General features: G+C 35.5%; 1 protein-coding gene across 4 annotated transcripts; it reads right to left on the bottom strand.

The window, feature by feature from the left end:
* Positions 1 to 43: 43 nt before the first annotated feature.
* Hdip1 (HDAC and MIER1 interacting protein 1) lies at positions 44 to 24,639 on the bottom strand. Of its 4 annotated transcripts, none has more exons than XM_004873889.3 (4): positions 24,357 to 24,639; positions 18,468 to 18,564; positions 6,746 to 6,928; positions 44 to 1,075 (listed from the first exon to the last, which is right to left on the bottom strand). In XM_004873889.3, exons 1-4 carry the CDS (start codon positions 24,420 to 24,422, stop codon positions 957 to 959), a joined length of 465 nt encoding a protein of 154 aa, XP_004873946.1. In that variant the 5' UTR covers positions 24,423 to 24,639; the 3' UTR covers positions 44 to 956. The 4 variants fall into 4 exon arrangements, with proteins under 4 accessions (XP_004873946.1, XP_021107133.1, XP_021107134.1 ...); XM_021251474.2 differs by lacking the exon at positions 24,357 to 24,639 and adding an exon at positions 22,342 to 22,538 and having other exon boundaries at positions 765 to 1,075; XM_087199364.1 differs by lacking the exon at positions 44 to 1,075 and adding an exon at positions 2,463 to 2,638 and having other exon boundaries at positions 24,357 to 24,607.
* Between the last annotated feature and the right edge of the window lie 310 nt (positions 24,640 to 24,949).

Raw genomic sequence — 24,949 nt, 5'->3', positions numbered from 1 at the left:
ACTTCACTAGAACAAAACGCTTATGCCACAATATTTAATCTACTTAGTTTCAATATTAAGCTTTATTTTTCTTCTTTCAGAGGTTAAGTAACAATTTAAATTATTATAGGATGTATAAATGAACATCCACTCCGATAAAAACATTACTGCTTAAAAGTGGCTATCTAAGAAATATTTTGCATGTAATAAATATATTCTAAGGTTTAGGTTAACAGGCACCATCTTGAGAGGAGACAAATTTTTGTAACCAATAAATAAACTACATTCAATAAAACAAGGTGTCTACATCTGAAATATGATATATTCTTAATGTTTTTCTTCATATAGCACCCAAACTTCCAAACTGTTTAGAAAGTATCTCTTAAAATATAACTCATACCTCGTCTTAAAAATGGCCAAGGAAAAAAATCAATTCAGGACAAAATTTACAGCTTATATTCTTAATTCCCCATTCAATAAAATATCAATTCCCAGTTTATTAAAGGTAAAGGAACTGTATATATGCAACCTGTTAGTGCTGAAAATCTGACATATACATGTATATTTAAACATCACTCTTTCTGATAGTATTTAAAATATTCCATCTCTGGTGGCAAATCTGAAAACTATCAAGCATTTCATTTCCCTAGTTTTCATACTGCCACCCTTACTGCTACCCCTTGCTACCCCTTTTTATGTTTAATATCCATTCATTCAACATTTTGTTTCGTTTGGTTTTGTAAATACCCTTACTTATATCCCAACACAAAACACTGACAATACACCTTGGTAAACAAGGAAATCCCAGAACAATCTGAGCATACAGCTTTACTCCCAAAGTGTGCCACAGGCTAAATGATAAATAAAAACAATCAATGCCCCTTATTGATGCAGTCAGAATGCTCCTGAGAGTCCATAACTTTGAGAATTTGCTGATGTAATCCTGAAGAAGTTTCAACAGATTCTTCAGACAAGGATCAGAGAATAAGTCTTTGATTGATAATTTTTCTATTTATTTCTGCCAAGGCGACTGAAAACACGAAAGCCTTTTCATCAGAGAGGTTAGCATAGATGTCAATTTCCTTTTCCTGTTTCTCTGTTAAAAGAAAAAGGAAAAGCTTAATGTCAAGGTAGCAGATGCATTAATTTTTAAAATGTTTTAATGCTTTGAAGTATTTCTTCAAATGACAACATTATGCATAATATAATATACATTATACTAAATTGAAATTTTTTAAAAAGTACAGAGGTACTGAAATAAAAACCAAATAATGACTATACAGTTTTATACATACAAGGTCTACCAGTTACAAATTTCTATAAGAATTTCAAGTATTTCTTTCTCTTCACTAGTATGAAATACCTCAACAAAAAAATTTCTCATCTTAACCAAGATGCATCATGTAAAGGTACAAGTTCCCAATGAGAAATGTAAATGTGTTGTATACCTAAAATGTACCAATAAAGAAGTAAAAAAAAAAAAAAATTTGTCTTCTTAGAAGATGGTCCCTTTTGAACATCAACAGTAACTTAATGAATATATTAACATCTTTAGCCCTGCTATAGAAAATAAGAATAACCATATTTATTTCTATTTTTCCCTCATGATTACAAATGGAATCTAAGTTCATAGTAGAAAAATTAAAAAAGAAAAAAAAACCCTATTAAATCATGAACCAGCTGAAATTATAATTAACATCTTTATGTATATTCCTCCAAATTATTTTTTTGTGATTCTATTTTTGTTTGGGTTTTTTGCTTGTTTTATTTTGTTGGACATTTTAATCCAGGTTAAACATGCATGTAATTTGGTCAAATCATCTTTACAAAACTTGGTAAAAAACAGAAGTCCTTTGCCCGTAAAGTACATTTCCTACTTTTCAAATACAATTTTTTGTTTTTCAGTTGCTTCTTTTTATTTTTAGAAAAACCTGTCTTAGGCCAGGGATTTAGCTCAGTGGCACTGTGCCTGTTTTGCAAGCACAAGGTCCTGAGTTTAATCCTCGATGGGGGGGGGGCGGGGGCGGGCGCCCTGTCTCTAACATTTTATAAGATGTTACTTCCTGGTTTTAGGCATTACATATTCACTTTCTACCATGCAAATTTAGGATTTCTTTTGCATCTCTTGCCCCACCATTAACACTCTGTTCGTCTTGTCATCTTTTCATTCTAACTAAATTGCAATTTCAGTAACATCAACTTTCTTTTTCTGGTACCAGAGATCAAACTCAGGACCTTGCACTTGCTAGGCAAACGCAGTGCGATGGAGATGTATCTGCAGCTCATAATTTTCAGTGTTTACAGTATCATGATTATGTGAGTCATTTTCTTCTTCCTGCATATTGTTTTTACAGAAGGGATTCTATTTGCTTAGTTTTCATTTCAAATTCAACCTAGTTGTAGAAATCGGTCACAATGTTAACATATTTTACGTATTTTATCAGTTTTATCTTCTTAAAGAAATCATTCCAAGTCTTCCAACCTGCTCCAATCTGAAATGGTTGCTCTCTAGGCCTACTGCACAATTATCATCCTGTGACTGTTCTTCAACATCACACTGGAGCTTCTCATCTCCCTCATATAGATCCTCTCTGTCCTGGATGTCAGTATTCTTGCTTGATTTGCTTCATTTTGGTGGCATGTAATTTGTAGTAGCTTCCTGAGAAAGGGAGTATGGGTAGTGAAATTTTGGAAACCCTGAATACCAGGAAGTATAATTACTTTATCTTGAGTAAAGACTTGTAGGTTTCCCCTTAGAATTGTTAAGGCAATAAACTGTCTTCCGTCTGGCTCCACTGTTGAGAAAATCCAAAATCTTTTTATACGTAATTAAAAAATGATTGCTAATTTTATATTCAATGACATACATAGATCCTCTAATGAGTTCTGACAAAATACACCCATGTTACCCAAAACACAATCAAGACAGAAAATATCCTTCACTCTGGAAAGTTCTTCATGCTTTTTTCTAGTCAATCCCACCTTCACCAGCACCACTGTACTGACTTCTATTACTGTAGGCACAGTATCTTTTCTTAAACATCAGAACAAACAGTATCACGTAATATGTATTATTTTGTGACTATCATCCTTCGTTCAGTGTTTTATCAGTCATATCAGTTCATATAATCTGCTGCTCGCTAGTATTCCAGTGTTATTAATTCTAAATACCCGTCTGATTCATTTTCCCCCTGAAAAACTTTGAAAATCTTTTCTTTAATCAAAAATACAGAATGACATGCTTTTGTATAATTTCTATTTGTAACTATACATTGGATCAGAAATTTCATCATGTGTTTAATATGGAAACTCAGTATCTTTCAGGTTTGGAAAATTCTGTTAAAATATTTCACTGATGATCGCCTTCTCTTCCAACTTCTATGCTCTTTTTCCAAAACTTCAGTTATTTATAGATGTCAGACTTCAGACTGGTCTTCTAAATTTCTCATCTTTTCCTTTACATTTGTTTTTCATCTCTTTCCCTACTGCTGTATTTTCTGGAATTTTCTATTGGTTTTTTATTTCTATGACTTATGTTCAAATTTTTAAACTGTATTTTAAAATTCATATTTTGAAATTCATTTTCCAAGTACTTTCCTGATCTCTACAATTGCCTTTCAGATATGATCTTGCTTTATCATATCTTCTTTTGCTAAGGAGAGTAATGGTAGTTTTTTTTTTCTTCTCCCTGCAAAAACTTTTCTCCAAATTACCTTTTCTTTCCTTGAGATTTAGTCTCAGTCTTTCATTCTAAATTATTTTTTTCTATATATCAAGGTAATTCCTGATAACATGTTCACATTTAGAAGCGTGAGCAAAAAGGCTGATTAGAAGCACTTGCACTTGAATAGAACTTAACTATAGTTATCAGATCACAAAGTTCTAACTAGGCCATTTCTTTGTGAAATTGCTAATGACAGTATGTATTTTTATTTTAGACCTTTTCTCTTGGGCTCTTCAGATTCCCTACAGAAAATTACTTCCAATCTCTTTTACCTGGGGGAGATATAATAAGCCTAACCATAGAACTCAATATTTATTAGGTCCAATTTTTACCTGGTCTCCTTGGGCTTAGTGTAGTATCCCCACCCTCAACCATGCCTGGTATTCCCTAGACTAGAGACTGTTTTATTTTACCCTTTTCAAAGGATAAACTTGCAGGTAAGAGACTTTTTCTTTTTTTTTTCTTTTTTCCCATTCTTTTTTCAAAACAGAAAACAACAATGAAGTTTTTAAAAATTGTTTCTTAGATAATTATCAGGTATTCCTTAATTCATCTGCTAAAATAGTTAAAGCTTTCTTCAAAATTTAAGTGTCTTAAGAGCAAAGAATCAATGAAAACAATTAAATTAGTTACTTAGCCCTAAGAAGCATTACCAAAGGCCTTTAAAATATATAGATATTTCGAAGTTTGTAGTTCCTATCCATATTCTATTTAGAGAACAACAGTCTACATCCGGATTGGCAAACAGCAGTCTGGGTGCCAAATCTCAGCCACTTCCTGTTTTTAAAATAGAGTTTTACTAGAACACAGGTATGCTCATTCATACCTAAGGTTTATGATTGCTTTCCAACTACAATAACAGAGCTGAGTAGTTGTGACATAGACGGTATGGTCCACAAAGCCTCAAGTATTTAATATCTAATTTTTTGTGGGAAAAGTTTGTTGACTCCCCTGTCTACATTAAAATATTCCATTTTAGGGGCCAGGGATTTAGCTCAGTGGTTTTGACACCTGCCTCCCAAGCGCAAGGACCCGAGTTCAATTCCTGATACCAAAAAAAAAAAAAATTCCATTTTATCCTACAAAAATAGCTTTGAGCTATTTTGTGCAGTTTGTATCAAAAGCAAATAGCTTTCTTTAAAACTTTCCATAGTAAACTGAAAAATATTTACAAATAAATCCTTTTCTCAATGTAATCATGCAATAAAAATTCAAGCCTGCATATATAAAGTCCTAGCACAGTTCTACAGACTTCATTTAACTAACTATAAAAACCCGTCATTATCTGTTTCCTCATCTCTGAGCACCAGAAGCATTCCTTCTCTGTTCTTTCAGTTATATTCCCTTTACTTCAATTGAAAAGAATGTTCTGGTTTTTGGATCAAACAGTATTTCTCTTTTCTTTCTTCTCTGTTGACTTCTTTACCCAGTTTCCCTTCTAAAACAGTCCCTAAGACTTTCTAATTAAAGAAACACATTCAAATTAAGCAAACAACTCAAATTCTCTGGAAGAGCACAAGGAAGGAAAGAGAAAAAAACAGTAAAATTACCCAAGAAATTAAAGAATACCTAAGAAATGCTTTCACAGAATACAGTCAATTATATCAATATCATAATAATATAAACCTTATTTCTTTAGTCACACCTTAAGACGCCTTTAATTTTGATAGAAGCCAGTGACACCAGCAAAGTTATTTTCCCTAACAGACTCTTATACAGTTAGCTACACCCGGCTGCCATCAGTAGCAGGTCTTTATTCAAATAAAAACACACAAAGCATAGAGAAATGGTAAATAGTAGAAAATCCTGTGTCTCAACAGAAATTTATATTTACACAGAAAACAACTGAGCACCTAAGACTAAAGAAAAAAGGCAAAGCATAATGCAAATAATGCAAAAAATTATAAATGCATTTCACTTAAGATGAAATCATCTTGCCAAAAGTTTTTTTGGTTTTTTTTTTGGTACCAGGGATCAAACTCAGGACCTTGTGCTTATGAAGCAGGAGGCAGAACCACTGAGCTAAATCCCCGGCCCCAAGTTTTTAAAGTATTACAAAGAATAATTAATTACTGGCTTGAAAATCACCCCCCACGCACACACACACACAGTCTCACTACACTGCCCAAGCTAGTCTCAAATTTCTGGGCTCAAGCAATCCCCCTGCCTCGGCCTCCCAAGTAGCTGGGACTACAGGCACAGGCCACTGTACCCAGTTGAGTCTCATTTTTAAAGCGATATTCATAGGCATAGAGGGGTGCCTTATGCTATTCTCTCTATTCTTATGTTGAAATATTTTGTGATAAAACTTCTACTAAAGATATATATACAAAAGATAAAGAAATCTTTAGAAAAAGAAAAGCTAAAGTTTTAATTAATAGCTAAAAACCAGTCATTAGTAGACATATTACTTGTCAGAACAAAGAAGAACACCTGTAAGGAAAAACAGAAATTCACTTTGGATCAGGAAGAATTTATCTAACCATTCAAATGCTGCCTCAATGTAGGGAGCACACAAATCTCCCAATATGCAATTTAAAAACTCACACCAAGAACAGTTTAAATAGTAAATTTTTTAAATTCACAGTATAACAGTTTTAAATAAGTCTTACTTTGGTCTTCTCTTTTTTTAAAAAACTACAATAATTTTATTAGGCTTCTCAAAGATGTCCAATACAAATTAGCACCTCCGAACTCTACTACCATCAGTTTATAGCAAACTGGATTTTTACCTAATTTAAGTCTTTAGATTTCCACTAAGAATTTGTGGTTTTTTAAAATTAATTAATTAATTTTTTGGGTACTGGGGATCGAACTCAGGACCTTGCGCTTGAGAGGCAGGCGGCGGAACCACTGAGCTAAATCCCCAACCCTTTTGTTTTTTTTTTTAATTAAGCATCTACCATAGAGGAAATGCTTTCAAACTAAAATATGAGTTATGATTTTAACTATAGGAGCTTAAGGCCTCCACTTTCTTCACTACTGTCTGAGATCTCTGATCAATTTAATACTTGAGAAAAAGCTGCTTGGATTTATTCATACCTCTTTCTTCCTCATGTTTTTTGGCAGATGCACTTTTAGGTCTTCCTCTTCCTCGTCTGATATGATCTGAATGGCTGTTACTTCGAGACCTCTTTCTGTTTTCTAAATTTTTATTTACTGTAGAATTTATCTTCTCTCTCCTAACTCTCTCTGTTCGCCTCCTCTTGGCCTCATGCTTGTTTTCTGTATGGGTGAATAAAAGTGATATATTTTAGGGCTTTGCAAGAACTGTTTGCCCAAGCTCTCATTGTCTTCCTTTTATTTTCTAAATAGCACTAGGATAAGCTTCCTGGCATATTTTATAAAACTGCAGCATATGTCCCCCTCAGCCACATAGAAAAAAAAGGAAACAACAGAATTCAGATCCACAAAATACATGAGTTATGAGGAATTTTGGAAGACAACACAAGTTTCTTCATTTGACTGCTTTAATTTCAGTCCCAGTGCAAACAATTCCACAGCAATTTTTCTGCATTTTTTCCCTCCTGTTTCCAAGCTAAAAATAGTAAAATATAAGGGAAAAAATTCCATTCCTCTTTGTACCCTACTTGAATTACAGATTGAAATGTCTAATATGCAGAAGGAAAACTGACCTTAGACATAATACATTAAAATTCCAATAAAAATCAGAGAGCATCCATAGAAAGTATTTTTCAAACACTAGAAAAGCAAGTATCATTCACTTAAGCCACTGATGAGGTATTTAGTAAGAGAATATTGTTCCATAAATGGAACTGCAATAGAGAAAATGTACAAAAAGGGTCACTTAATTAAAGAAGTTACACATCCGCTCTAAACAAATAAAAATGCTAAATATAACAAAACCTTAACAAAAAATAAGCCCAGAATGGTGGCATACACGTGTAATCCCACTCAGGAGGCTGATGGGATCACTAGTCCAAGACAGACTGAGCAACTCAGCAAGACTCTGTCTCAAAATAAAATTTGAAAAGGGGGCAGGGGAGAGCTAGTTATGTAAGCTCCAGGCCAGAACACAAGATTAATATGCATGAGACCTTGGGTTCAATCACCTGCACTACAAACAAAAACAAACAAATAAACCACACCTATTTTAATATATACCTGCATCAAAAGAGAAAAAGAATTTCCTGGGGCGGGGATTTAGCTCAGCGGTTAGGTTCCAGTGGTTCCACGGCCTACCTTGCAAGTGCAAGGTCTGGAGTCCAATCCCCAGTAACAACAACAAAAATTTCCTAAATGCCTAAAGTCACAGTCGTAAACGGATAAAAACAAATAGGAAAATTCATATTCCAAGAACTAAAGAAAACAATGTGAAAGACACAATAAACTACTGCAGAAACAGAAAAAAGAAAAAGGCAAAAGAGTAACAATTACCTCTAAATACGTACATATCCTTAGAGAATCAGTTCTAAGCCTGACATTCAACATACACTGGATGACTCAAGAACATTATTAAAAGCTATCAAAGACAATCACTCAGGGTCTAACTTTAAGAGGCACCCACTGACCATGATAAGACAATTTGACCATCAATTACAAACAACTGTAACAGAGTATATATTAAAAGCATTTATCTTGCCTTTTCTTTTTTCTTTCTTTCTTGTTTGTTTTTTGAGACAGAGTTTTGCTATGTAGTTCAGGCTGGCCTTGAACCTGTAAGGATCCTCCTGCTTCAGCCTCCCAAGGGGTGAGATTACAGGTGTGGGCCCACACCAAGCACTTATCCTGCTTTTTTTTTTTTATTCAAATTGTAGGACTTATTTGTAAACCGAAGAGCAGATGAAGGAAAGCTTTCTAGTTTATAATTATTAAAGGTAATAATTAAAAGACTGATAGAATCAGAATTATTTAAAATCAGAGAATTATTTTTCAACCTGTAACAAACTAAAAGATCTAAGCACTATACATCATTAACTGCTAACATCACTAAGAGAAATAAGCAGGCTTCAATTGCCTGCTGAAAGAAGTATATAACTGCTACCTATTAAGTAGTCATGTTAAAAAAAAAATCCAGTATGTACTATCAATGCTTAGATTCAACTTCAACTCAGAAAAAAACAGAGGTAGCCAGGCATGGCGGTGCACATCTGTAATACCAGCACTTTGGAGCCTGAGGCAGAAAAATCCCAGCGAGTTCTAGGCCAGCCTGAAATACATAGCAAGACCCTGTCTTGAATGGAAGGGAGGGATGGAGGGAGGGAGAAGAAAGAAAAAAAAGGAAAAAGGAAAAGGCAAGGCAAGGCAAGGCAAAGCAAAGCAAAGCAATCTTTCTATTCAATGTGTTAATCTACATCATGGGGATACATAGAGCACATAAAGGGACAGGTGAGGCAGTTCTTTCAATGTGAAACTTACAAGGGATAAAAGAGACAGAAAATACAAAAAAGTGCTAAAAAAGATACTGCCTGTATGCAATTTGTGAACTTTATTTTGGATCTTTTTTTTGAAACTTTAAGATCATTTATGGGAAAACTGAAAAAACTGGACAGAAGTTAGAATATTCTCTATAAAGGAATGGTTAATTTTGTATGTTATAATGGTAATATGTTTTTAAAGGTCTATCTTTTACAAACATATAAAATACTTATAACTGAAATTTTATGGAAATTGCTTCAAAATAATAATCAAGGAAAGTGGGTGTGGGTGTGGATAAGGCAAGCTTGGTCACTGCGTATTTTTGCTTAGAATTTCTTGCTTATAAAAATGTTTAAAAGTGACAGGTAAAGCTTTATATACTGCATCCTTTAAAGTTTAACACTGAATTTAAGTTTGTTCTTCTAGCTACTCACTCACCTCTGCACACTTCTTCAGAGATGTCTGTACTTTCTAACCTCCCACTTGCTCAATACATCCAATATAGTTCTCAACTCAATGAAACTTATCATCCAGAAAAATAACCTTTTTATCAAACTTAAATTTTTATCATCATACACTTCACTTTTTATCATCATACACCATCTATTAAATATTCAACAAAGACCACAACTCCATTCTGTGAAATTACTCTTCACTTGATTTCCAGGTTCTCCAGGCTGTCTCCACTCTACCAGCTACTTTTCTTCACCAGCTTTGCTGTGTTTCCTTCCCTACATTTTCCTTGTCTTTAATGTTCAAGCTTCAGGACTTGTCTTTACTTTCTTTACCTATCACTTTCTTTAACCTTTATAGACCCACAGCATTAAATACTGCTGTTAGGATGACTTGAAGTTCACCTTCTGCTCTGATCTCTTCCCTAAATTTGCCTATGATTATCACAAGAATGACTCATAAGCATTTCAAATGCACTAAAACTCTTTATTTCTTCCCTCAAGTATGTTTCTCCTCCAACCTTGATCATATTAGTAAATAGCACCAACCAGTTATACAAGCAGAATAATCTGTCACTTGTGACTCATCTTGTTTCTTGTATCACCACACAGGTACTCCTAGCAAAATATATCCACACTCCTTCATTTTTCTTCCCCTGGAGCAATGCAGGTAACACCCTTGTCAATCCCACTATCTACACAGCAGCCACTATTATCTTTTTTAAAAATCAAATTCATAGATTCATTAGCTTTGATAATGAAAAGCCTTTTGTTTGCTTTACATTTTATTTAGAAGAAAGCAAAAATCCCTTACTGAAGACCCAAGTTCCCATAATATCTGACATCCGCCTTTCTCTCCAATCTCATGTCACAATACCACTTTGTTCCCTACACTCCCAACATGTCTTTCTTCTCACAAAACAAGCTCCACCCTCTGCCCCATCTGTATTTGCCAACCTCTATCAAGAGCTCTCTCCCCAAAGCTCTTCATGAGACAGGCTTTTTTTCCCTTCAGAAATCAATTAATAGGGTACTCCATCTGGGTCTCCCACCCAAATTACTTTCTTTAATCTATTCCTATTTACAATCTGTTATTTATTTACTGATATGCTTAATATATCTCCCCCATCAATACAAGCTTTACCAAAGTTGAGACTCCTTTATCTTCTTCACAGAATCTGGAACATTAACTACATACATACAGTAAGTTCTGCCAAATAAATATAAACTGAGTACATCCATTTTATCACCTTTTTCAAATTGAGACGAGGGTCAACATGGAAAAAGGAACAAAGGAAAGTCTAGGGTTGAAAAGAAGGAAAAAATGTCATAAATGATCAGAAATTATAGAATTTCAGCAAAATAGACAAGTGTTCTGATTAAGAAACCAGAATAAAAGAAAACTATCATCCAAAATAGGAATAAATGATGGCTCTTAAACAAAAGAGAGCTATTCTCCTCAAGAGACTCCCAAAGGTACTGCCAAAACAGGACAAAAGTAAAGGGGAGCAAGCCACTGGGAAGCTATAGGACTACTGTAGAATAGCTGGGCCTCTATAGAGGAACTAACAAAGGAAGTAAAGCTAAGGAAAGAGTTTCAAATATCCTTAAGATAAGAAAAAAGCAACTCCTTCTAGGAAAGAAATACTGTTAAGAGATGCCACATTTTCCCCCAGAACAAAATCTGCCTGATTTTGGCAACAATAACATTAATCAGTGAGTGTCCTGCCCACGCTTCCCAGAGGGCCAGAATTACAGGCGTGCACTGTTCTGCCTTCCTAACACTGCTTTGTTAATACTCACCTCTCTTCCTCTCACCAAAATTAATTTTAAACTTTTAAGAATTCCTCAGGTCCTACAATACTGTTTACATATATATTCTGCTAGACTAAGTTCTGTGTAGTTTTATTCTTCTACTTCCCTATTTCTATGTATGTTATGAAGCATAAAAATTAGTATATTTCAAAAACAAGAACACTACCTACAAAAAAAAGAACACTACCTACATAAATTTAACCTAACAGTTCCTGCAAGTTATAAAATGTGTTTAATTAGAAGTTTCAGCCCATTGAATTTTTAAAAAATCTTCTGTAAGTTTGATTTCATTTTTCAAATGAGAAATTGCAATTTGAGCTATAGAAACTGTTCTTTTACTTTGGGAGGCTGACACAGGAGGCCCAAGTTCAGATCCAGCCTGGACAACTTAGCAAAACGGTCTCAAAAATTTAAAAAAGGAGCACAAGGACCCGAGTTCGATCCCCAGTACCAAAAAAAAAAAAAAAAAAAAATTTAAAAAAGGGCTGGGGATGTAGCTCAGTACAAATGAGTTCAATCCCCATTGCAACAAAGCAAAACAAAAACTTTTTCAAAAAAAATATTTATTGTTAGGTATGGGTGGGACACCCATGTAATCCCAGCACTTGGAAGGCTGAGGCAGGAGGATCACAAGTTCAAGGCCAGGCTGAACTATAGCCAGACCCTGTCTAAATAAATAAATAAATAAATGGGGGGGGGGTTAGCTCAATGGTTCTGGTGCCTGCCTCACAAGTGCAAGGTCCCAAGTTGGATCCCCGTACCAAAAATAAATAAATAAATAAATAAATAAATGTGTAATTATGCAAATAAGTCTTCCTTAACTCTTCCTTAACTCTGTCCTTATTATGATATATGTAGCTATCTACTCATGCATTTACTGGTTAGTACTAAATGTAGAACTCATTTGGTGGTAGAGCATTTCCTAGCATGTGTGAGCAACTCCCTGGGTTTAACCCTCAGCATGGGGGGAAAAATAAGTAAGGAAACCATTTTTGGGAATTTAAAAACAAACAAGCTCATACTATACATATTATTTTGCACTTTTTCTTAAATAGTGTTTGATTTTTCATGTTTGTACATAAAAATCATTCTAATTAGCACATACTGTTTCTTAAAAGACATATCCTACTTTATTTAACCATTCCCCTACGATGACAGCTGGTTTATTAACAACTTTTGCTACTACAACTTGCTGCCTTCGAAATACTTCTTTGTATATCTAAATAATTAAGCTAAATTAAACACTTACTCATAAACAATTCTAGGTTAGGTGCATTTAAAACTTTTAACAACTACTTTAAGATTGCTCTCCAAAAAGGATTTGCCAAGTTATGATCTCACCAATAGTATCAGTATCCATTCTGCCATGTTCACAAAAGCACTTAAAATTCTTTACATTTTTGTCAGACTGTGGACAAAATTTCTTCCGTAAATTCTCTAGTTTAACTTTCCTTAAAACTGAAATGTTCTGGGCCAGGGATTTAGCTCAGTGGTTCCGGCGCCTGCCTCGCAAGCACAAGGTCCCGAGTTCAATCCCCGGTACCAAAAAAAAACAAAAACAAAAAACAAAAAAATTGAAATGTTCTACTAGATCCCATTTATAAAAATCAGCAAGCACTTAATGAACTAGTGATCTTTTTTTTCCATTAACTTTATTGGTACATTTTAGGTATAAAATACAGTTACATTCATCATTGGTAACTTGTACCATTACATGAGTATCTTGGTTCTTATTTTTTTTCCCCTTCCCCTGCCCTCCCTTCACCCGCTCCACCCTTTCCTATTTGCAAAGACTTTGTTTCCATTTTTTTCCTTTTCTCATATTTTTTCTTTTCCTTTTTTTCCTTTTTCCTATCCCTCCCAATTCCCCTGCTCCTTTAGACCTTTTCTTCCTGTTACACAATATCAATTATACATTTTTTAAATTACAATATTAAGATCTAGGAGACATTACCACAGATTTTACAGAATTTAAAAGGATACAGAAAGCATATTACAAAAATCATTTTTGAAATAAATTTGACAACTTCTAAGAAGTATCTTGGAAGACAAATTAATGAAACTAACTCTAGAGGAAATATAAAATTTGAATAGCACCTATTAAAGAAAGTCTATTCCTAGCTTGAAAACCTACCTATATGACAACAGCAGGCTCATATACATTTGAACTGATAAATTATATCAATTAAAGCAGAAAAAAGAAGGAACACTTCCTCCCTCATTTTAGGAACTCAACATTGTGCTAATCCTAAAACTGGATAAAGATAATAGAAGAAAAAAGTATGAACATAGATAGAAATTTTTTTAACAAAGCAAACTATTAGAAGTCAGATCTGGCAGTATGTACAAGGTGGTTTAGTGATCTTAAAAATTATATTTTCATTCAGCATCCTTCATGATAAAAACTCAACTAATTGAGTACAGAAGGAACATACCTCAATACATACATACATACAAACAAGTCTACATAACAAATCCATAACCAAGATCATACTGAATGGAAAAAAACAAAGTGTTTCCTCTAAACTCTGGAACAAGACAAGGATATCCAGAAACACTTATTCAACACGGTACTGGAAGTCAGCAACAGCAATTAGACAAGAGAAGAAAAAAAGGGGGAATTCAAAATGGAAAGGAGGAAGCCAAATTATCCCTGAACAAAAAATATTTTATATATAGAAAAATAAAGTATTTTACATATAGAAATACCTATACACACCATCAAAAACTGTTAAAACTGATAAATTCAGTAAAGCTACCAGATAAAAAAATCAACATTCAAAAAATAGCATTTTTATATATCAATAACCTTGCTGAAAAAGAAATTAAGAAAGCAATCCCATTCACAATAGTTTAAAAAGAGCAAGAGCTCTACAGTGAAAATTATAAAGCACTGATCCAAGAAACTGAAGAGAACACACAAAAAATGAGAAAACATCCCATGTTTATGGATTGTTAAAATATCCATACCACTCAAAGTGATATACAGTCAAGGCAATCCCCATCAAAATACCAAGTAACATTCTTCTTGGGGCTGGGGATTTAGCTCAGTGGTTCTGGCACCTGCCTCACAAGTGCAAAGTTCTCAGTTCGATCCCCGGTACCAAAAAAAATCAAAATAAAACAAATAACATTGTTCTAAATACAGAAAAAAATCTTTACATTCACTTGGAACAAAAGTCCCTGAAAAAAAAAAAAAAGTCTTTGAATAGTCAAAGTAATCCTGCACAAAAAGGACAAAACTATAGATACATCTGACTTCAAAACATACTACACAAAGCTATAGTAATCAAAACAACATGGTACCAGCACAAAAACTAACACACAGAAACACAACATGGAACTCAGAAGTTAACAACATACATACAGCCAGCTAATTTTCAACAAAAGTTGTGTGAACATACATGGCAGAGAGGACAGTCTCTTCACTAAATTTTTCAGGAAAAACTGGATGTGATTATATCAAACTAAGATACTCTGTACAGTAAAGAAAACAACAGAGTGAAAAGACAACCTGCAGAATGTAATAAAATATTTATGAACTATTATCCAAGAGAGGATTAATATCTGAAATATGTAAGAAACTAAACAACCTAATAGCATCAAAACAATCTGATTTTTAAAATGACCCAAAGATCTGAATAGACATTTCACAAAAGATGAACAAAATGGCCAGTAAGTATATAAAAATGCTTAATATCACCAATCATCAGGAAAACACAAATCACAATTACAGAGATATCATCTTACCCAAGTCAGAATGGCTAGTATCAAAAAAGAAAAAAGGAAAAAAGAAAATTCTAGTGAATATGTAGAGAAAGTGGTATTCTTATACATTGCTGATGGGAATGTAAATTAGTACAGTTACTATGGAAAACAGTACAGAGGTTCCTCAGAAAACAAAACAAAAATAGTACTGCCATATAGTTCCAGCAACCCCACAAATGGCTATATATCCTAAGGAAATAAAATCCATATATCAAAGAAATACCTGCACTCCCAGGTTTATTGAAGCATTATTCACAGTAGTGAATATCTATATATTTGAATTGATTAAGTGTTCCTCAATGGATGAATGTATAAAGAATATGACGTATATATAAAAGGTGAAATATAATCCAGCCATAAAAAAGAAAGAAATCCTGTCATTTGTAGCGACATGGATGGAAATGATGGACATCATGTTAAATGAATCAAGCCAAGCACATAATATCATCACATGCTCTCATGCATATGTGAAAGCTAAAAAGTCAATCTCACAGAAGAGGGTAAATAGTCACTTGGGACTAGACAGTGTAGGAGGGAAGAGGGGTTAGATAAAATACATTTAGATAGAAGGAATTTATTCTAGTGTTCTATAGCACAGTAGCATAGCTACAGCCTACCTACAGCAATTTATGATTATTTCAACATAACAAGTTTGAAGGTTCCCAATATATGGAAGTGATACATATCTGAGGAGATGGAAGTGCTAATTGTCCTGATTTGGTCATTATACATTATACACATGTACTAAATTAGCATACTCTACACTTCATAAGTATGCATAAATATTATGTTGATTAAATTTTAAAAAATTATCCTTTTTAAATTTCCCAATACACTATGAGTTATCAAAATTATCTTTACAAGAAATTTAATTGTAAATTAAATCCAGGGATAGTTTCTCCTTGCATTTTACAAACAAAATCAATTTTACTCTGGTTTACAACTCCTACATAATCTGGCCTCTGCCTATTCCTCTGAACTCATATCCCACTTTCCTGTTCTTACTGTTTAAAATGCAATCCCACTGGTCTTTCTGTTCCTAAAATATAAGAAAAAAAATTTTTTGGGGGGTGCCAGGAATCAAACTCAGGACCTTGCACTTTCGAGGCAGGCGCCAGAACCACTGAGCTAAATCCTCAGCCCTAAAATATAAGAAATTTTGGCCTTAGAACTTTTGCATTTGCTATTTCCAACTGCCAAGAATATTCTCCTTGATCTTACAAATGCTACCCTCTTCTTCCTACTGAGGCTCAGCTTAATGCCAGCTCCAAGAGGCCAACCCAACCATTCAAAAGTAGCCTGCCAGTCACCTATTAGAAAGGCATCCCCGTTTAATTTCCTACAAAGTACACATCACAAGATATTTTTTTTGGTACTGGGGATCGAAACTGGGACACCTTGTGCTTCTGAGGAAGGCACCGGAACCACTGAACTAAATAACCGGCCCCACAACATGGTATTTTCTGTTCATCTGTTCATTATCTATCTTCATAAGAATGTAAGCTCCATGATAGCAGTCAACCCACCTTCATAGACTACTATATGCCCAAGACTTAAGAATATCTAGCATAGGGCCGGGGATTTAGCTCAATGGTTCCACTGCCTGCCTTGCAAGCACAAGGACCCAAGTTCAATCCCTGGTTCAAAAAAAAAAGAATATCTAGCATACAGCAGATACTTAAAATTCTTTTTTTTTTTTGGTACCGGGGATCAAACTCAGGTCCTTGCGCTTGTGAGGCAGGCAGCAGAGCCACTGAACTAAATCTCCAGCCCGAGATACTTAAAATTGATATACCTTTAAGATCATTATAGAAAATTCTGATTTTATCAAAGAATAGGGAAAAAAATGTTATCTTTTCAGTAAGTATACCTACTGAATAAATCAACTTATCTACATTAATAGAAAACCAACAAATTCAAAATTATTTTTAGATATTATCAGAGAATTGTGAAAATAACCAATAAAAAAATTATATTCATACCAAAACTGAGTTACATTTTCCAGTCACTGGTTAAAAAGTAAATATAGGGGCCGGGGATTTAGCTCAGTGGTTTCGCCGCCTGCTGCGCAAGTGCAAGGACCCGAGTTCGATCCCCGGTACAAAAAGAAAAAAAAAAGTAAATACAAAAAAACTAATATTTTAATGTTATTGCAAATTTTACCAGTATGGGGGGGGAGCCAGAATAATTATGCATCAACAGGTGAATGGCTAAACAAATTGTGGTATATCCACACAACGAATACTACTAAGCAATAAAAAAGTGAACTTTTTTTTTTAATGAACTCTTGATATAAGTCTGAAATAATTGTGCTAAAAGAAGCCAGCCTTCCTCAAAAAAGTACTGTACATGCTATATGATTCCATTTCTATAAATAGTGACAGAAAACAGCAATGGTTACTTGAGGTGGGGCTACCAGGAATGAGAGATTACAAAGGGAAACTTTTCAGAATGATAAACGTTCATGACACCAACTATGGCAACAGTTCGGTGTACACATATGTCAAAACTTATAAAACTGTTTAGTGTAGTTTAGGGGATGAGGTTGTAGTTCAATGGTAGAGTGCCTGCATAGCATTCATGAGGCCCTGGGTTTTATCTTCCACGCTGCAAAAGTAAATAAACAAATATATGTTGAATTTGCTCAATGTCAATTATTACTTAAAAACTTTTTGAAAAGGCTAATTAATAATTGACATTGAGGGCCAGGGATTTAGCTCAGTGGCACCGTGCCTGCCTCACAAGCGCAAGGTTCTGAGTTTGATCCCCGGTATCAAAAAAAAAAAAAAATTGACATTGAGTAAATCAGATATATTTTATTTTCTTTTGGGTGCTAGAGATTGAACCAAGAGCTTTGCACATGTTAGGTAAGTACTCTACCACACAGCTACATCCTAGCCACTTTTATTTTTTTATTCTGAGATAGGGTTTCACTAAGCTTCCCTCACTGGCCTCAAATTTGAGATCCTCCTGCCTCAGCACTCTGAGTGACTAAAATTACAAGCATGTGCCACTATGCCTGGCTTACCTAAACTATTTCTTTTTTAATTTTAATAAAATTTAAAATAAATAGACAAAAATAAAATTTTAAGTGTTACAAACCTTATCAGTATTACAAGCTCATTCCTAATGGCTAAGTTGTCTTTTTGTATTTTTAGCTGTACTGATGAAACCCAGGGTCTCAAGCATGCTAGGCAGGTGCTCTACCACTCTCTGAGCTGCATCCCTAGTCCTCCAATAGGTGAGATTTTAACTTTTAACTTCAACAACAAAAAATGTAAATAGTTCAAGTTTACAAAATTAAATTTCTACAACAAAAAAACTAAAAATTGTTAAATTTTCACAATTACCTGTAGAAGATGGTGATTTCTCTGAGTGCTTTGCATTTAAAAGTTTTCTGCTAATAAATATGTAACCACAGGGACATGATTTACATGCAACAGGGACCTGTAGAAAAAATATATATATATTATTACTCTTTTCCTATTGGTAAATTTCTCAGTGTTTAGTCTCAAGTGAATTCTAAATTACATGAAATGGAAATCAATGATTTAATTAAGCCCAACAGCCTTACTACAAATTATATGCAAAGGGTATCATGTCATACATACCATACTACAGCAGTACCATAAACAGTAAATTCATTATAAATGTGCAAATGTAAGTGACCAACAGAAAACCTTAATGGGTCTGTCCCAAGGGATATAGGTAAGAAAAAAAGGCAGCACTTCTGCGGGGCGTGGGGGCCCACACCTACAATCCTGACATTAAGGAGGCAAAGGCAGGAGGATTATTGCAAATTCAAGGGCAGCCTGAACTACATAGTGAGACCCTCTTTGTTTGTTGTGGGGGGAAGGTGTAGCATTTCCCAAAATGTTACTTTGAGATATAGACCAAATTGACTAAGGGGAGTTAATCATAAGATCATCAAGGCCCAACTGCAAGAGTGAAATAATGAGTGGAAATACAGGAAAGGTAAATCTGTCACATGTTTTTCAAAGACAGGAAAAACAGGATTCAGGCCAAAACTAAGTAGAGGTGATAAAATGGGATGATGAACCAAATATAATTCAGGGTTCCAACATGAGAGGGGAAGATGCCAATTACCCCTGAAAAAAAGAACAGTTTTCAACAACCTGTTTGAAGGTCACAAGTATAGTATAAACAAAAAAGAATGTAAAGGCTGAGATACAGGAACTTATTTATAGTCTCAATTCCAGAAAAGACCTTGGACAAAACATTTAAATCCTTCAGGCTTCTGTTTCCAAACCTGCATATTTTTAAAGACAAAAGTTATCAAAAATCATTGAAAATTTTTAATTTGTCTCCATAATTTTTTCACCTATTATTAATGATCCTTGAAATCAAGACATTTCACCAAAATAAGATTAACTTTAATAATAAAAATAATCTCAGAATACTATAATTCTTTTTGTAAGATAAATTCCACTTGCCAGTTCTGCTTAAGTTATAATTATAAAGCTTGTTGTCCATGTATGAACAAAATGCTTCAATTCTAGAATATATTCCATCTAATTAAGCTAAATTGAAATTTTGGCAGAAGAGATCTTTTTCTTCATGTAAAAACACTGAAAAAGGAGCTCCAATTTGCATTTAAGAGACATTAACAATGAGTCCTATAAAAAGGTACATCTAACCACTTGACTTATTAAGAGTGTGATGAGAACCCTTCAAACCATGATGTAAATGAATTCTCCATAATATGGTTATTTTAGTTTTAAAAAAGTAATTTTAGTAGTGTAAAAGCTGCCCAAAATAGATGCTTATCATTTAAAAAATTTCCTATTTTCATAGAAACATAGCTCAAAGATATTGATTTATTTCCTTTATATTTAAACATACCATAAAGGCACCCACAGTAAACTATGTTAAACTAATGCTATCCAAAAAACACAGAAGCATGATGTTCTTATTCAACAGCTTTGCTAATCAGCAAACATCTTCTTGTAGCTGCTAGAACCCAATAAATTGACCTATAGCCACAATATCACCAATTCCACTGATAGGCTGATTTTCATCCCTTAATACGTTCTCCTCAGGAAAACTGTGCCTGAGCTAGTTCACTCTAATGTCCTGTTATTTTTCGGTTATTTTGAAACAAAGTTTCATTCTATAATTCAGGCTGGCTTTGAACTTACTACATAGCCCAGGCTAGCCTCAAACCTGTGACAATCTCGCTGTCTCAGCCTCCCAACTGCTGGGATTACAGGTGTATACCACCACACCTGGCTCTAAAAGCCTATTTATAAATGAAAAGTTCCACCCAACCTCTGCCCCAGAAAGGAGGAAAAATTATAAAAAATAAAAAACCACAACTCAGATCCTATAAAAAGTAAAGTAGTACAAAACAGACTGGACAACTTCAGTAACAATAATCTCATTAAATTAATTATAAAGTATAATTTAGATTTTTTACAAACACTAAACTTTCCTTAAATTTCAATTGCTAGGAGCCAGTCAAGGTGGTACACACCTGTAGTCCTAGCATCCTAGGAGGAAGGAGGATCACAAGTTCCAGCCCAACCTGGGTCAACTAAGCAATTTAGTAAGAACTTGTCTCAAAAACTGAAAGAGGCTGGGGGTGCAGCTTGGTGCAAAGCCCCTAGGTTCAATCCTCAGCACCAAAAAATAAATTAAGTAAAATAAATAGTAAACAATAGGATAGTAAACAGTAAGGATAGTAAACAATAAAATTCTGTATTTTTAGAATTTTAAAACAGAAAAAAATTCAAAGTATTGTTTATTTCCTGATAAGCATACTTAAATTGTTTGCATGTTTTAAAAGGTTTTAAGATGTTGCAAAAGAAATGCTCCTTGTCCTATAATGCTTCACTATATCATTTAAAGTGCTGTTAAATAACCATATTAGAGAGAACTCATTTACTGTAGTCCCACCTTATCCAATTTTATTTTCCAAGGTTTCAGTTATTCAAAAGGTGAAAGATGTACACAGTACAATAAGACATTCTGAGAGGGTACCGAGAGAAACCACATTCATAATATAATTACTGTATCTTATTGTTGGTTATTGATCTCTTATATGCCTAACTTATAAACTAAACCTTATCATAAATATGCATGTATAGGAAAAACAGGGTTTAATACTATCTGAGGTTTCGGGCATCCCCTGGGGGTCTTGGGATCCCTCCACAAACAAGGGGAAACTACTATATGTTCTTTACTAGAGCCAAAGCCATCTACAGCAGACACACTTGTAGTATGCTCAAAACAATTTCGTATCAATGAAAAAAAGTTGCTCAAATGAAGGCAAAAACAAATATACATGAAAGGTATAGAAAAGTGATAAGAGGACCCGGGATTTAGCTCAGTGGTTCCGCAGCCTACTGGCAAGCGCAAAGTCCTGCGTTTGATCCTGGTACCAAAAAAAAAAAAATCTGCCATTTGGGCCAGGGATTTAGCTCAGTAATTATGCCTCCTGTCTCAAAAGCGCAAGGACCTGAGTTCGATCCTCATACCAAAAAAAAAAAAAAGAAAAGAAAAGAAAAGAAATAAGAATCATGCATAGTGGGGCCGAGGATTTAGCTCAGTGGTTCCGCGGCCTGCCTCGCAAGCGGAAGGACTAGAGTTCGATCCCCAGTATCAAAAAAAAAAAAGAATCATGCATAGTAATACACACGAAATGTAAATTTTGAGTGCTCAGTGGATGTGAGATCTCTTGAGAATGAGGCTTGTTTCAAAACTATACTGTATTTTTTTTTTTTTGGTACCGGGGATTGAACTCAGGTCCTTGCACTTGCAAGGCAGGCGGCGGAACCACTGAGCTAAATCAGCTCTTTTTTTTTTTTTTTTTTTTGGTACTAGGGATCGAACTTGGGACCTTGAGCTTGCGAAGCGGAACCACTAAGCTAAATATCCAGCTAAAGTAGCAGCTCATTCTTAACCGTTTCTCTGTACCTTTGTTTTAAACTTACACACAGAGGATATACAACTGTGGAAATCACCTCAAACTTTTAAACATTTTGCATTTATGTTAATAAACTCTACCTAAAATCTAACTTAGGATCATAGCAATATTCTAATATGTTGTTTAAAAAATGGCTTTCGTAATTATAATTTTTTCTAGTTTGTAACTAAAAGTAGCTAAAAAATTAAAAAGCTAAAATTTACTATGACTTTTTGATCTTAGATTTAATTTTTAATTTTTATTAGTACATATTTGCTGTACATAATGATTATACTCACTGTGGGGAACTGGTATATGTACATAACACACACATCTCAAGGGTTTTTGGGGTTTTTTTTGAGGGGGGGGGTCAGGATTTCGATTCTGTAGTTCAAGCTGGCCTATGTAGCCCAGGCTGGCCTCAAATTTGGGGCACTCCTCCTTCCTCGGCCTCCTCAGCGCTGGGATTACAGGTATGTGCCACCACACCTGGCTAACCTATGACTTTCTTCAAATACTTTTATGGATAGAAAAATCACTTAATAATCAAAAGCTCCCATTTGCCTTTTTATACATTAAATAAAGGACACAACAAACCAACACATTAAATTATGTACTACATTGCTACTGACTGAATTGCATCCCACAAAAAAATTCATCTGCTGAACCCATAACCCCTCTCCACTCTGGGATAATTATTTGAAGATGAGTCCCTTTTTAAGGAGTTACTAGGTTTACATGAGGTCATAAAGTGGGATCCTCATAATGGGACTAGCAATCTTATAAGAGACAAGAGAGAGCTTGCCCCCTTTTTGCCACATGAGGAAACTCAGAAAACAGTCAGCCATCTGCAAGCCAGGCGATCTCTCATCATGAACTTGGACTTCCAGCCTCCGAACCTGTGAGAAAATAAATTTCTATTGATTCAGCCCCCCAGTTGATAGTATTTTGTTATGGTAGTCTGAGCAAACGAAGATACAGCCGATTTTATACAAAAGAATATATATGTATGCGTACAAGTGTTTTCATAGCAAAACTGACGTAATCTTTCCAAATAAATACCGTCATGTTTTGTTTAAAAGTTTTACGGGTTCCTACAAGTTTTTGTTTTCTTTAAACAGAATATTAAAAACAGATTTTTCCTGAAAGATCTCTTTATGCCAAGTAAAATAAGGACAGGATTTGCAATTACTTGTGCCCTACAGAAACTCGAAAGCATACCCTGCAAACTTTGCACTTCTGAACAATTAGTTGGAATAAGCAGAAATGTTTTAAACAAAATTATCTGCCAAAAGCTATATAACAAAGTCCAATTTTGTAAGAATTTTACAAATTTAGTTTAATGGTAAGAATGGAAGCAACTCTGGAAAACATGACTAAACTGTTTTCATACTACATACTGGTAAAGCTCAATAAAATTGAACAACCATTCTCTAATCAGCATTTTTACCACTGCTGGTAAATAATACTGAAACATGTAACATGTTTTATTACAAGATTTGATCAACCTCAAGACTGCATATTTTTTAAAAAGTCAGTGTCTCCAGGCAGTTCAAATTATTCTTGATCAAGGAAAACAAAAACGGAAAGGGGGAGAGAGGTAGTCATTTTGAAAAACTCCACTCAGTGGAAAACGAAAAAACACACCCAAATCTGGATGAAATGAGTCTTACGAAAGGTTTTAATTGAGGTAATTTTAGCTAATTATTAGACTGTAAGGCTGAAAAGAATGTTTATTCTAGTAGAGAACGAAGCATGCTTAAAAGTAGGAAACATGAGATTTTATTTAAATGACAGGTATGATAGGAATAATTTCATATTCAGGAAACCATAAATACATATACATATATATATACACACACGTGTGTGTGTATTTTTAAGACGTGGATGCAGACACGCCGGATTTATAACAGAAAACCCTGGCAAGTGGGATGAGGAGCCCCCGGAAGGGTTTCAAAGTGGACGTTATTCAAACACGTTCCATCAAAAACAATGTAAAGAAAGCGTGCGCTGTTACACAGCATCGAAATTATCAAAAACAGATTTAAAGGAGGAAAAACCCCTCCAAATTCGGCACAAGTTATTATCACTATGCGCGGCCCCTTTTGTCCCGTCCGGCGTCACCCCGCACCTCCGTCCCGGACAAAGCCGCCGAGGCAGGTGGGCTCCGGAGCCACGGCCTGGGCTGATCCGCACGTGGGCGCTAGCTGCCCGGGCGACTGGGCGAGTAGGCGCTCGGCGAGGGTCCGGCCCCGGCCCGGGCCCCGCGCGGCCCAGTCAGCCCCGCCGACCCCGCCCGGCCCGCCGCGCCCACCTGTTGGTCGCACTCAGGGCAGGACTTGGTGGCCATCTTCACTTTCTTGGCTCGAGTTGCGGACATACTCCCGTCCTAGGGCAACGCGGCCCGGGCTCCTCCCCGCACACCTCAGCGCCGAGCCTCCGCCCGCCTTGGCCAGTCCTCGTCCCAGTCCCGCTCCCTCCCTAGGCCTGATCGACGATCGCCGTTGCGCGGGCGCGTGCGCGATACCGCGGGCCTGCGTGCCGGGGGGCGGGGCGGCAAGGGCCGGCTGCTCGGAACGCGCCCCGCAACTAGTGCCGTAGAGCGCTTCCGCGCCTCACGTGAGGAGCGGCCAGGCAACGGCCACGCCCTCCCCCAGGCGGACTGTGGCGGGTAGCACGGACTGGGCGGGACCCTGGAGTGACGGACGTGAACCCTGACCAATGAATGAGCAGGTAGGGCGGGACGTGAGTCCGGGTACGTCCCCTGCCGTAATGTAGGGGGAAGGAAAAACTAGAGGCTGGAAGGGGCGGAGACGGGAAAGAGCTTCGCGCTGGTCCTGTCATTTAATACACTTCGGTAAATGTCAGCGAGGAATTATAATGAACATTTAATAAGCCTGCGATTTG

Source organism: Heterocephalus glaber, unplaced genomic scaffold, assembly GCF_053883595.1.
Source record: "Heterocephalus glaber isolate CG9 unplaced genomic scaffold, H.glaber_assembly_v1.0 deba00001707, whole genome shotgun sequence".
Classification (NCBI taxonomy): Eukaryota; Metazoa; Chordata; class Mammalia; order Rodentia; family Bathyergidae; genus Heterocephalus; species Heterocephalus glaber.
The sequence above is the reverse complement of the archived record's forward strand: the minus strand, read 5'-3'. Positions and strand labels throughout refer to the sequence as shown.

What these genes read in the sequence shown, in the direction of transcription:
- Hdip1 (XM_004873889.3), bottom strand. Translation starts at nt 24,422, where the DNA reads ATGTCCGCAACTCGAGCCAAGAAAGTGAAGATGGCCACCAAGTCCTGC. An exon ending in GAAATCACCATCTTCTACAG is followed by an intron (nt 6,929 to 18,467) that starts GTAATTGTGAAA and finishes TCACCCATACAG; the next exon opens with AAAACAAGCATGAGGCCAAG. An exon ending in AAAACATGAGGAAGAAAGAG is followed by an intron (nt 1,076 to 6,745) that starts GTATGAATAAAT and finishes TTCTTTTAACAG; the next exon opens with AGAAACAGGAAAAGGAAATT.